This window comes from Geotrypetes seraphini, chromosome 3 (genome assembly GCF_902459505.1).
Source record: "Geotrypetes seraphini chromosome 3, aGeoSer1.1, whole genome shotgun sequence".
Taxonomy (NCBI): Eukaryota; Metazoa; Chordata; class Amphibia; order Gymnophiona; family Dermophiidae; genus Geotrypetes; species Geotrypetes seraphini.
This window is the reverse complement of record NC_047086.1, coordinates 113,045,713-113,059,813: the sequence shown is the minus strand read 5'-3', so window position 1 is coordinate 113,059,813 and position 14,101 is coordinate 113,045,713. Positions and strand designations below refer to the sequence as shown.

General features: G+C 41.8%; 1 protein-coding gene across 3 annotated transcripts in view; it reads left to right on the top strand.

The window, feature by feature from the left end:
* The window catches only part of TDRD6 (tudor domain containing 6), a 227,225-nt gene that overhangs the window by 167,178 nt on the left and 45,946 nt on the right, over positions 1-14,101 (top strand). For all 3 annotated transcript variants that reach the window (XM_033939484.1, XM_033939485.1, XM_033939483.1), the window contains 3 exons: positions 2,148-2,249; positions 2,972-3,073; positions 3,215-3,316. In XM_033939484.1, the coding sequence (XP_033795375.1) occupies positions 2,148-2,249; positions 2,972-3,073; positions 3,215-3,316 (306 nt within the window). The remainder of the gene's footprint in view (positions 1-2,147; positions 2,250-2,971; positions 3,074-3,214; positions 3,317-14,101) is intronic.

Here is a 14,101-nt window from a genome sequence, read left to right as displayed (position 1 = left end):
TATTTAACTTTTAGTCACATAACCATATTTATTTCCTAACATTCCATTAATGCATTTTTATCATTTCACCAATCTCTAATTCATTCCCCCAACATTTTATTTCATTCAAGAAAATTCTATCATAGTCATATATTTAATAAAAAGTATCATTTTCCTATATCTTATATTATCTAATCCATCTTCTCCTATCCTCCTTTAAATATCCAACAACAAATATCCATCTCTTCATATATTTCTGTTAAAAAAAAACAACTTCAATTTTATAAGTTTTTATCCCCTATTTGTATTTAAACATTTGTATTTCATTTTCAAAATAATTTTTTTTTTCCTTTCCCCTTTTTATATTTCCTCTTCTCCAAATTAAATCCAATATTTTTAAAACTATATTATCACAACATCAATCATTACATTCCTTCAGCTACCAATAAATTCTTATGTATCTTTCTTTTATATTATTCATTTTCCTTTCCTTTACTTGCATTTAAATATCATATAACTTGTCCTTTCTATCATTAGTCCATTCTGCAATCTTTTCCTTATTGTCCTTTCATTCTTTACTTTCTCCTTTTCTGACTTATTAAATAAACTGAACTTTCATATTTATTTCTTATCTCCATCCATCCACTCTTAAAGACTTTTGACTGCCAATTGTCATTCATTTTTTTTTTTTATAATATTCTTTTAGTCTATCAGTCCTGCTTTCTTCTTCTTCACATCTATTTATTTTCCTATTCAGTCTTCACTTTTCCTTTTGTGTTAATTTGTCCAGTCCTTTAATCCTTCTTGTTCATTCTTTACTCCAACCATCCATCTTTCAGTCTCCTAAAAGTTCAGTCTAATAACTTCACTTTAATGTCTTTCCAGTCTATCCTTCTTTCTACTCTCTTCTTTACATTCTTTTATTTTCTTTTTCACTTGTTCATTTTTATTTCCTGTTCTTTGTTGCATATTCTTCTTTTTCCAACAAACTAAAGTCCCATAGTTCTTTATATTTAATTTTTTGTTCAATATCCACCAATCCAGTCTTAGTATTTATCCCTTCATTTCAACACCCATTGTGCTAAAATGACATAGGTTCTGATTTTGAAAGAAAGGTCTTTAGTTTTTCCGGATCAACAAAATACAAAGATTTATCCCCACAAGATACCCTCATTTTTGCTGGATAATATAACCCATACTTATATCCTTTTTCCTTTAATTGAGATCTCAGATCAAGGAATTTCTTCCTAATATTTTCTGTATTTTTAGCAAAGTCTGGTAAAAACCATATTTTGGATCCTTTAAAGTTTAAGTTTTTATCTTTTTTGGCAGCATTTAAAATTTCTATTGCTTGCTGGTATCTTAACATCTTGAATATTAATGGTCTTGGTCTCCCTTGATTTTCCAGACTCTTTATTGGAATCCTGTGTGCCCGTTCTATTTCCAAAGGCTGTTTGAAATCCAACTGCAATAATCTAGGAATTAAATTTTCTAAAAACTGTATTGCATTTTTCCCTTCCAAATTTTCCTGTATTCCAAAAAGTTTTATATTCTTTCTTCTTCCACGATTTTCGTAATCTTCCAGCTGACTTTTCAATTGAATTATTTCCAAACTGTCATTTTTGCATCTTTTTCCTTCACATTCTAAGCTCTCCATTTTAACTTCTAACTCTGTTATTCTTTTATTAGCTACTTCCATTTGTCTGTGTATATTCAGGATTTCTTCCTTCAGTTCTGCCATATTACTCACAGTCTCTGTCAGCATTTGTTTGATTTGCCTCAGTTCCCCCATAACTTCAGCTTTGCTTAACTCCTCTGATACATCAGCAGGAAGCGGAACCTTACTCTGGGTAATTTGATCCTGCTTCTGCCTTTTCACAGCCCCTCCGGTTTCACTCTTACTCTGTCGGGTGCTCGTCATGCTCCCGCTGTCCTCTCCGATGTTTTCAGCCGAAAACAGTTTAAAAGGAAATCTTTATTTATTCAACGGTTGCCCAGGTAAGAAGAGCGCTGCGATCACACGAACATTTTGTGTGCGCGCTAAGCCACGCCCCTGAGAGCACTATATTAGATTTCAGCTTACAAGTGGCACTGTTTCATGTAAAAGAATAACTAAGAAATACAAATTGTTCATACATTAATTGTATTCTTTACCTGTTTTCTTGCAGAAGCAGCATCTAGTGATAGTTCAAAATCAAGCTCAGATCATGAAAACAACTTCTGCAGCCTTGGGAAGGAAGATTCTAGTACACAATCTTACAACAAACAGGGTATTGTAGTTTTAGGGAAAAATTCTTTGAGAGCACTACATTAGATTTCAGCTTACAAAGTACAAGTGATATGTGAAAATTGTTTGTATTATGTTCAATTCACTTGTTGTAAGAATTCAAAAATGAATAAATTAAAAAAAAAAAAAAAGATTTCAGCTTACAAGTGGCTGCCTCTACAAAAAATTCCTCGACTGATCCCTAGCATTCCAAGCGGGCAAATGGAACAAATGCCTCTCCACTCTCATCTTCAATTCCCCCCCCCCCTATCAAACTTTCAGGAAGTTAACTAAAACCTATCTTTTTGACAAATTCCTCTGAATGTTCTGCTCTCCTCCCTCCTCCTCCTCTGACCTCGACTCTCCCCCAGACTCTTTACCGCCGTATGTAACACTTATTTGTAACACTGCTGTATGTAACTTATAGCAAACATAACTACTCCGAATATATAACCTACCTGCAAAAAAAATTAACTTCTCCGTAAATTTATCGTCTAAAATGTAAATGTAACTTGACTGAAAATGCATTGTCTAAAATGTAATTGTAACATTAACGAAATTGTAACTTCGCTGTAAATGTACAGTCTCTTCATCTGTTAACCGCATAGAACTTCCATGGTAATGCGGTATACAAGAATAAAGTTATTATTATTATTATTAAAAGAATAACTAAGAAATACAAATTTGTGTAGACATTAATTGTATTCTTTACCTGTTTTCTTGCAGAAGCAGCATCTAATGATAGTTCAAATGCAAGCTCAGATCATGAAAACAACTTCTGCAGCCTTGGGAAGGAAGATTCTAGTACACAATCTTACAACAAACAGGGTATTGTAGATTTAAGGAAAAATTCTTTGAGAGCACTACATTAGATTTCAGCTTACAAGTGGCACTGTTCCATGTAAAAGAATAACTAAGAAATACAAATTGTGTATATATTAATTGAATTCTTTACCTGTTTTCTTGCAGAAGCAGCATCTAGTGATAGTTCAAATGCAAGCTCAGATCATGAAAACAACTTCTGCAGCCTTGGGAAGGAAGACTCTAGTATACAATCTTACAACAAACAGGGTATGGTAATTTTAGGGAAAAATTCTTTGAGAGCAGTACATTAGATTTCAGCTTACAAGTGGCATTGTTTCATGTATAAGAATAAAATAGAACAAGTATTAATCTCATTAAAGTTTTGATACAAGGAATAGATTTTTCTTTTTCACTCAATGATAAACTCTCTGGTTTATATTACTCAAAATACTGGAATATAAACAGGTAGCCTTTTTATCAAGCATAAAATATAAACAGATGGAGAGATTCAAAATCAATCACTATACAGCTCCCCCTCCCGATTCACAGTTTCCCCAATCACGATTTTGGTTATTAACTATTTTTTTGCCCCTTGAATTTTTAATTTGGAAACGCTGACCCGGACATCCTCCAGACCTTACCTGGTGGTCTAGCAGCGACACGGGGCAGGAGCGATCTTCCTACGCTCCTGCCTTGTGCAGAGCCGTCATCAAAATGGATGCCGTGAGTTCCTGTTGTGTCGCCGCTAGACCACCAGGTAAGGTCAGGGACACAGGAGGGAGGCAGGGTAGGTCAGAGCTGGCCCAAAAAACTATTCACAATTTTCCCTATTTGCTGGCCGGCTCTGCCCCTAACCCCCGCGAATATTGAGGGTCTGCTGTACTATATGACCTCTCACTATAAGTCTCAAAAAATTCAACACCATGAATGTTTGTTATCATGGGGGAAAATGATAATTAAAACTGGAGAGACAGCTACTAAAAGAGGAAATTTGTTTATTTTATTCAATTCTCTATACCGTTCTCCCAGGGGAGCTCAGAACGGTTTACGTTCAGGTACTCGTATTTTTCCCTGTCTGTTCCAGTGGGCTCACAATCTGTCTAATGTACCTGGGTCAATGGGGAGATTAAGTGACTTGCCCAGATTCACAAGGAGCAGCATGGGTTTGAACCCATAATCTCAGGGTGCTGAGGATGAGCTTTAACCACTGTGCCTCAGATCCCCATCTGCTGCCAGAATTGATCTTGCATGCAAACTAGAGGGAACAAACCTCAGCTGAAAAAAAACCTCCTTTTGCCATCATTCCCTTAATTCACTCAATTATCCTTATGTCTGTTTTAACGTTTTGTTTGTTAGTGTTTCATAATCAGTTTTACACTGAACGCAGTGCACATCATCAAAATCACAGTTCAAGCTGTTTCTGTTTAGGGCTTAAACTAAACTAAACTAAACCTTAGGTTTCTATACCGCACCATCTCCATGACCGTGGAGCTCGGCACGGTTTACAGGGGTTGTAATAAGAAAGGAACTCCAGGGAAAGGGTTAGATGTAGATCGGAGGGGAGAAAAATGTTAGAGAGCAAGTATTTCAGAGAGGGGAGAAGTTAGATTTTAGAGAAAAGCCAGGTTTTCAGGTGTTTGTGGAAGGGTTGGAGAGCACTCAGGTTCCGAAGGGGAGAGGTGAGGTTATTCCAGAGCTCGGTGAATCTGAAGAGGAGAGAAGTCCCCAGTTTTCCTGGGTGGTAAATGCCTTTTAGTGAGGGGAAGGATAGTTTCGATTTTTGGGACGGTCTGGGGGTACTAAGATTCGAGGAGTTCCAGGAAAGAGGAATTAATGGAGGAAGGATGCCGTGGAGGATCTTGAAGGTTAGGTTGATGCATTTGAAATGGACTCTGGAAGTTATTGGAAGCCAGTGAAGCTTGGAAAGGAGTGGTGTGACGTGATCGAATTTACTTTTAGAAAAGATAAGCTTGGCCGCGGCATTTTGGATCCGCTGGAGTCTGTGGAGGTTTTTCTTCGTTAGGCATAAGAAGATGGAATTGCAATAGTCCAGCCTGGAGAGGATGAAGGATTGGACGAGCACTGCAAAATGATTTTGATGGAAATAGGATCTTACTGACCTCAGCATGTGAAGGCTGAAATAGCATTTTTTTACCAGGGAGTTGAGGTGGTCGTTGAAGGACAGTGTAGAATCAATGATGACGCCCAGGACCTTACTGGAGAATTCAAGCTGCAGAGAGGAGCCGGAAGGCAGTGGGATTGAGGGGGGTAATTGAGCTAATTTTGGGCCGAGCCAAAGTAGTTTTGTCTTGGATTCGTTCAATTTCATTTGGACGGAGTGGGCCCAAGATTGGAGGCTTGAGATACAGGAGGATATGTTCGATGGGAGATCGGTGAGGTTCGAGTTGGTCTCGAGAAGGACAAGGATGTCATCAGTATAGGTGTAAATTGTTTCAAGGGGGGATAGGTGGAGGAGTTTTAGGGAGGACATATAAATGTTGAAGAGGATAGGAGAAAGAGGTGAACCTTGCGGGACTCCACAGATTGGTGTCCAAGGGGAGGAAGAGGTACCATTCATGTTGACAATGTAGGAGCGGGAACGAAGGAATTTTGAGAACCATTCAAGGACAGTGGAGGTGATGCCAATTTCGGAGAGTTGGTAAAGTAGAATGTCGTGATGAACGACGTCGAAAGCGGCAGAGAGGTCAAATTGCAAGAGGACAGCGAACTTGTTGCGGGAGTGAAGTTGTTGGACCTTGGAGATTAGGGAGGTCAGTAGGGATTCGGTGCTGTAATTGGGACGAAAGCTGTGTTGGTAGGGTAAGAGGATGGAGAATTTCTCTAGGTAGGATGAGAGTTGAGTCGATATGATGGATTCGAGCATCTTGGTTAGGAGAGGGATATTCGCTATTGGGCGATAGCTAGATGGAGAGGAAAGGTCAAGGTCGGGTTTTTTCAATAGAGGGGTTAGGGCGATATGGCCCATTTCTGGGGAGAAAAGGCCTGAATGTAGAGCGGAGTTTAGGAGTTTAGTAATGGAAGAGATGGCTTGTGTGGGTATTTCCTCGTAGAGGTAGGAGGGGAAAGGGTCTAAAGAACAGTTGCAGGATTTCATTTTGAGATAGAGTTTGAGGATGGTGGAATCGGATACTTGGTCGAAGGCAGCCCAGAGTCTGTCGGCTGGGATAGCGCTGGAGGCCGATAGAGTAGGGTTGGGGTCAGTGAGCACCAGGGAGTTGTAGGAGACTGCAGGAGGGAAGGAGCAACGTAGGGTAGTGACCTTATCATTGAAGAAATTTGCCAGGACATCGGCTGAGGGAGAGGAGGGGAAAGAGGTGGAGTCTTTTTTGGAGGTTAGAGAGCGCCAGATTTTGAAAAGTGTGCTACTCTGATTATTGGATCTGGAGATTTGCTCGCCATAGAAGTTCTTTCTTGCTTTTTTTAATGTAGAATTATAGTGCTTAATGCTGGCTCTCCAGGATTGTTTGTCTGTAGGGGAGTTGGATTTTTTCCATTTGCGCTCCAGGGCTCGACATTTCTGCTTTAGTTCTCTATGATAAGGGAGGTACCAGGGGGGTTTGCGAGGGTAAGAGATGGATTTGGTGGAAAGGGGGGCGAGGGAGTGGTAGGTGGATTCGGAGAGGGAGGTCCAGTTATGCCAGTTGGATTCGGGGTCTACAGGTTTAGGAGCGGAGGAGAGTTGATTGAGAAATTTTGTCCAGAACAGGTCGCTTGGAATTTTTTTGCGAAAGGTGATGAAGTTAGGGGAGAGGGGAGGAGCCCCGAGATGTGACATGAAAATGGGGATGGAGAGGGTCCCAAGGAAGTGGTCAGACCAGGGGACCTGTTCCCAGCGGGTGTCACCGACTGAGGTTTTGTAAGCGGTAAGATCAAAGAAAGTAATGAGGTCAAGAGTGTGACCCTTTTCATGGGATGGGGATGGTGGGTTACAATACCACATTCACAATAAATGTTACAAACAGCCATAAGACACACACGTATAAATTTCATCAACATATCATACAAATTACCCAGTAAAAATGCTCAGCACCATGCTTCATTTCGCAAAAAAAGGTTTCTCTTCAAAAGCCTCTTAAAAACAACCACATCTTTTTGCTTTCTAATATACAATGGAATATCATTCCACGCTTCTGGAGCAGCACAAAAAAAAGCTCCCATTCTTGTGACTTTCAACCTTGCCTGCTGTATAGTAGGAACACATACTGTAGTTTTCGCTCCATAAGATGCACCCTAGATTTAGAGGAGGAAAACAAGAAAAAAAAACCCCATTCTGAACCAAATTCTCCCTGCCAGGCTCTGTACCCAACCCCATACTCCTTGCCAGGCTCTGCACCCTGTTCCCCCTCTGGTGGTCTAGTGGTAGGTTGGGATAGGGCAGGCAGGCCCCATACCCCCCCACGTACCCTAAATCATCCCCCCATATCCCCCAGTTCCTTAAATCAGCCCTCATTACTCCCTGTGTACCCCCAGTACCTTTTTTAATCATAACCCCCCCCCGTACCTTTAAAAATCCCTCCCTCCCTAGATGGCTGTCTTGGTATTTTAAACATCCCACCCGGTACCTTTTAAAATCCCTCCCTCCCTCAACTATTTTAAACATCCCCCCACCCCCTGGCAGTGGCATACTTAGCATATGTGACACCTGGGGCCCATTATTTTTTGACACCCCCCATCTATATGAAAAATATGATTTTTAGTAACAATCCACATATCGCACAAGAGTGCACCTAGGAAAAGGCAGCATCTTAAACACTGCAGTGAGCACTAGAACACCAACACTTACATTGTAAAACTAAACAAGCCAGATCCTGCACAGTCCATTGATCCTGTACAGTCAATGCTATCAGAAAGCCATGTCCCTTTCATACAAACAGATACACCCTCGCCCAATATGGAATAATCACAAACTAAAAATAGAAATATGTAGGCAAAAGTTAAACTGAACTGCCAAGAAACCAGACTCTGCATATAGTGCAACACTACACCAACAGTATTACATGTCCTCTAATACTGTGCAAAATATAAAGACAGTAGATGTAAATTTGAAAAAACGGATACATAACAATCACCACTTTACAAATTAACAAATAAAAAAACAAATAATGAGAAATAAGAATACCATTTTATTGGACTAATCCCCATAAGCTCAGTCCCCATCCCCGCAAACCACCTGATTCCAACTGCACAAGCCTTGAATTGTTTTATATTTAACTTATTATATTAAAGTATAAAAAGAAACAATATTCTGTACAATTGTCAATTTATAAACCAGCGTCTTCTCCCCACTCTCACTTCTCCATTTCCCTTCAGCGTCCTCAGCCCACTCTCTCTCCACTTTCCTTCAGCGCACGCACATAAAAACAAGCAAGTAATTTTATATCATTTTCATTCTATTCATTCATAGAAATTAAAGTCTAAATAATGCCAGTCACATAACAAAACATGATTTTACAAAAATAATTCCCTGCACAGTCAAACCTGCAAGGATTACTAGATGTCTTTCAGCAGCTCCCCTTCCTCCCTCCCCCTTACCTTCATGGCCAAGTCAAAATGATCTACCAACAATAAAAATTTTAAAAACACAAAGCACACTGTACACATTTATATTCCACGGGTTTTCAAAGAGGTCAAGGCAGATGACTTGATGCAATGTCACCTCAGTAACAACTATACAAAAATAGACAAATATACCCCCTCCCTTTTTACTAAACCGCAATAGCGTTTTTTAGTGCAGGGAGCTGCGCTGAATGCCCTATGCTGCTCTCGACGCTCATAGGCTCCCTGCACTAAAAACCGTTATTGCGGTTTAGTAAAAGGGAGCCATAGTGCAAAATATAGACAGCATATATAAATTTTCAAAACGGACACATTTTGATCACTAAATTGAAAATAAAATCATTTTTCCTACCTTTGTTTGGTAATTTCATCAGTCTCTGGTTGCACTTTATTCTTCTGACTGTGCATCCAATATTTCTTCCCTTCTTTCAGCCTCCTGTATGCTTCTCCTCCAGACCTCATTCCCTCCCCCAACTTTTTCTTTGTTTCATCCTGCCCCCTTCTTTCTTTCTCTCTCCATGCCCCCTTTCTTTCTGTATGTCTATCTTTCTCTCTCTGTGCTCCATTTCTTTCTTTCTTTCACCCTGCCCCCTTCTTTCTCTCCCCATGCCCACTTTCTTTCTCTGTCTTTCTCTGTCTCCGTGCCCCATTTCTTTCTTTCTTTCACCCTGCCCCCTTCTTTCTTTCTCTCCCCATGCCCCCTTTCTTTCTCTCTGTCTGTCTTTCTCTCTCTCCATGCCCCATTTTTTCTTTATTTCTTTGTTTCACCCTACCCCCTTTCTTTCTTTCTGGCTCCCTGTCTCCCCCCTTTCTTTCTTTCTCCCTGCCCTCTCCCATGCCACCACCATTGGGAAATATGCTGCTGCCACCGCCGCCGGGGAAAGGCTGCCACTGGCCATCGGGAACAGGCTGGTGCAGAGTTCGCCCTGCTTCTCTTCCCCGCGGGGCCGACCAACTCTCGCCGCACGACGTCAATTCTAACATCGGAGAGGGCGTTCCGGGCCAGCCAGGCAGCGATTGGCTGACCCAGAATGTCCTCTCTGACGTCAGAATTGACGTTGGGCGGGGAGAGTTGGTCAGCCCCACGGGGAAGAGAAGCAGGGAGGGAGAACTCGGCGCCGGCTTGTTCCCGATGGCAGCAGTGGCAGCCTTTCCCTGGTGGCAGCCTATTCCCTGGTGGGTGGCCAGCTGTGCATCCCCTGGGGGCGTGCACCCAGGGTAGACCGCCCCCCTCATTGGTACGCAACTGCCCTCCGGCACCTTTTAAAATCCCTTCCACGCTCGCTAGCTGTCTCCTCTTCTTATTTCCCAGCCAGCAGCACGGAGGTCAGAAGAACGCGGCCGCGGTCAGGAGCAAAGTTTTCCGCTCTCCCACTTGGGCCCACGCTGTTTTCTGAATGGCTGCGATCAGTTCTCAGTCGAGTGGACAGCGGCGGGCGGGGTTTTAAAAAGATGCGACGGACAGCGGTGGGCATGCAGAGGGGTGGGGTGTTTTACAGAGGTGTAGCGGGCGTGCGGTGGGGCAGCGGCAGGAGGGATGTTTTTAAACAGTACGGGGTGTGAAATTTTTTGTACCTTCGCTACATAAGACGCACCGAGATTTCCACCCACTTTTGGGTGGAAAAAAATTGCATCTTATAGAGTGAAAATATGGTAATTCTCCAGCTTGAGCAGAGTGTGATAATACATGCTCAGATATACAGTTGATTAAATATCTCAGGGCCATTCCATGAAGGAAAAGGTAAGTTAGCAACAGCAGTTTATATCGTATTCTAAAATCAATCTTCAACCAGTAAAGATTCACATAAAATTCAAACACCTGGTCAAATTTCCCAATATCAAACTGAACGCGAATAATCAAGTTTTGTTGTAATGCCTGAATCGCACTCTTGGGAATACCTAGCAGCACCAAAGGACAAGCAGGCACCTAAAATGACTCCCAGGTATTTAACCTCATCGGAAAGGTCGATAGTTGTACCTAAATTTTGTACAGACTCAGGGATATTTATATTCACGGCTCTTGACAAAAACATCACTTTTGTATTGGAGACATTTAAAATATGCTTGTTATTATCCAGACATCTTTTTACTTCAAGGAGCACACTTTCTAACCTCCTAATAGCTTTTGCTAATGATTCTCCAACTGGGAAAAACAATTGTTGTAATACACACAGTGGATGGATGTGAATATTAAATAAAGTTGCTGAAAAGGCTGATCCCTGGGGAACACCAATTTTAATTCCTCTTTGACCTGACAAATTACCATTGAGAAAAACTTTCTGTTATTCTACTTGTTCAAAAACTTGCTACATATCATATCTGATTTTATCGCTGATGTGCTGCTCCTTCACTTAATCACTTAGTCCATGTAAACGCCCATCGGTTGCATTACATTTTACCAGTCCTCCATTGGCAAGCTAGCATTTCGCTTAATGTTGCATCAGGGATTTGGACCCTGTGCTTGGTTGCTTAGCTGCACCTTCCTCTGTGCTCACTTAGCGGCTAAGTGAGCACAGAGGAAGGTGCCGATAGGCAACAAAACATGGAGTTGCCATTCAACATATAACCAACAATTGGAAAAATCACAGCAACCTTAGTTATACTTTTTGGTGGAATACATTATGCCATATATTTAAAATGGAACGAGCAATAGCAATTCAAAGAGGGACATATACTAACTTTATAAAAATTTGGGGGCCATTGACAAAATATTGTACTGAATAGTCATCACTTCTTCGCTTCTCTTTTTCTTTTTCTCTTACGGCACACTAAAAAGGGGGGGATTTGGAAATAATTTTACATAATATGTTATAATATGATATATAATTTGTGTTTATTTTATTGAAAATATGATGAAGGGTGGGTGGTGGGGGGGATATTGATGTACTAGATTTTTATGTATAGATATCAAAGTGATATTGTGGAATATTTTAGTGTAATATACTCTTTTGTGTACTTGTTGTTCAATTTGAAAACGAATAAAGAATTGTTAAAAACAAAACAAAACATGGGGTTCTAATCAGTTTCATTCTCTGCACAGTACAGAGATGGAATTAGCCTCTTTTTTATTTTTATAAATCTTTATTCATTTTCAAATATTACAAGTGTATAATAATCAATCAGAAAGATTTTTAACTAATCACTTGACAATCTTGTTTATATTCCTCCAAATATATAAATATAAAAGAATCCCACCCCACCCACCCATCCTATATAATAAAACGCTAGCCAAGCATGCGCATTCAGACCTGCGTGATCTGTAATCCCTGATCTGTGATCCGTAGGTCCGTGGCCAGAGTGCGTATGCGGCGGACAGATCAGGAAAGCACAGCACAGCCGGCGACTCTCCCCCCCCCTCCCGCCCTCACTCACTGCCAAAACCACCACCTCCTCCTTCTCGCCGGCTCACCCGCTTTTAAATGAAGAGAAAAGCGCTGCACCGCGCTAACGCTGGCTTTACTGTCTTCTGTCCACTGCGGCCCGCCCTCTCTGACTACTTCCTGTTTCCGCTAGGGTTGGCCGCAGTGGATAGAAGACGCCTAAGCCAGCGGCTGTAGCTGCCGATCTCCGTTCCTCCGGGGGGGGGGTCTGGGAGGAGAGGGATCGCGGCCACTCAGCTCCCCCACCGAGGAGCCCAGCAACTTTCCGCTGCCCGGGACCCGAGTCATTTGCCTCCCCCCTCTTCCCTTACCGCGGGCCCGACTGACGATTTAAGCAGCGTGTGCAGCAGTCTTCACACGCTGCTTCGGGCCCTTCTACTGCCCTGATTTGCTCCGGACGTGCCAGAGTAAATCAGGGCAGTAGAAGGACCTGAAGCAGCGTGTGAAGACTGCTGCACAAGCTGCTTGAATCGCCATGTGTAGTCGGGCCCGCGGGAAGGGAATGGGGGGGGGGGCGGCAAAGGACTCGGGCCCGCGTTTGTAGTCACGACTGTGGGATGGGAAAGGGGGTAGAGGAAACGCTAATGCTGCTGCACAGGGAACTGGTGTGGGGGGAGGGAATGCTGCTTTGCACAGACAGACAGAGGGAGGAAGGGAGACAGAAAGACAAGAAGAAAGACACAGGGGCAGGTGCACAGGGAACTGGTGTGGGGGAAGGGAAATGGAGGGGGAGGGAATGCTGCTTCGGACAGACAGAGGAAGGGAGACAGAAAGAAAAGAAGAAAGACACAGGGGTAGGGAGATATACAGAAAGACAAACAGACAAAGGGGGCCAGGGACAGAGACAGACAGAAAGAAAGACAGCGGGAGTCGCGTCAGGAGGGGTGCGGGATGCCGCAGAGGGAACTTTTCCAATGGGTGCAACTGGGCGGCTGTGATCAGGGGCAGAGCAAGGTAAGTGTATCATAGGGATAAGAAGGAGGAGAGGGGGAAAAAAAGGAAGGGACGCCTACTGCTGGACAGGGGGAGAAGGAAAGAGGTGCTGATGGATAGGGGGGGTGAAGAAAAAGGAACGGAGGCCTAATGTTGGACAGGGGGAGAAGGAAGGTGCTGCTGGACAGGGGGGGAGGTAAAACAAAGGGAGAAGGGCTGCTGCTGCATAAGGAGAGCTGTGAAGGGGTGGTGGTGGACACAGGGGAGGTAAAAGGAAGGGAGAATGGACAGGGGGAGCAGGCAAGGGGTGGTGATGGACAGCCAAGGAAAAAGAAAGACAGAAAGAAAGAAAGTGGCTAAGGAGAGAGAGAGAGAGAAAGAAAGAAATAGAGACCCACACACATATATTCTAGCACCCGTTAATGTAACGGGCTATAAGACTAGTATATTAATAATTAACAATTATTATCATTTATAATCCCACCCCCTCAATGTAACATGAAAATAAGTTAATTCTGTTCAACAACCTATGTAATATGAAAATAAGTTAATTCTTTTCAATAATCTATGTACATTTTTCTCCTAACCATTTAGCTCCTTCTGATTCATTGACCGCTTAATGTACTCCTTTCGATTTTTACTCTGTAATTCGCTGTTTGTACAGCCTATCTTCATTGTGAACCGCCTAGAAGTCGCAAGATTATGGCGGTATAGAAAAATAGAGTTATTATTATTATTATTATTATATCTTATCCAATACTAAGGTGTTTAAGATGTCTGATCATTAGAATAAATAATCAATGGCCCCCAAATCTTTTTAAACTTATGATAATTTCCTTGTTACATAGCAAGCACCCTTTCCATTTTATAAATATGGCATACTGAATTCTACCAAAAAGTATAATTTAGTTTAGTGTAATCTTTCCAATTTCCTGTAATATGCTGAATGGCAACCCCTGTCAATATCAATAGAAGTTTATTATTATTTGCAGAAATTGGGCTTTTAAATCTCATTGATGTACCAAATAATATAGTTCAAACAAAAATAGTATAATATAGTATCATATGAAAGGGCAACATGATTTTCTAACAATGAATTAATTTGGGACCAAATTAACTTCCAAAAGGCATTTATATAGGGACAGAAAAATATTAAATGGTC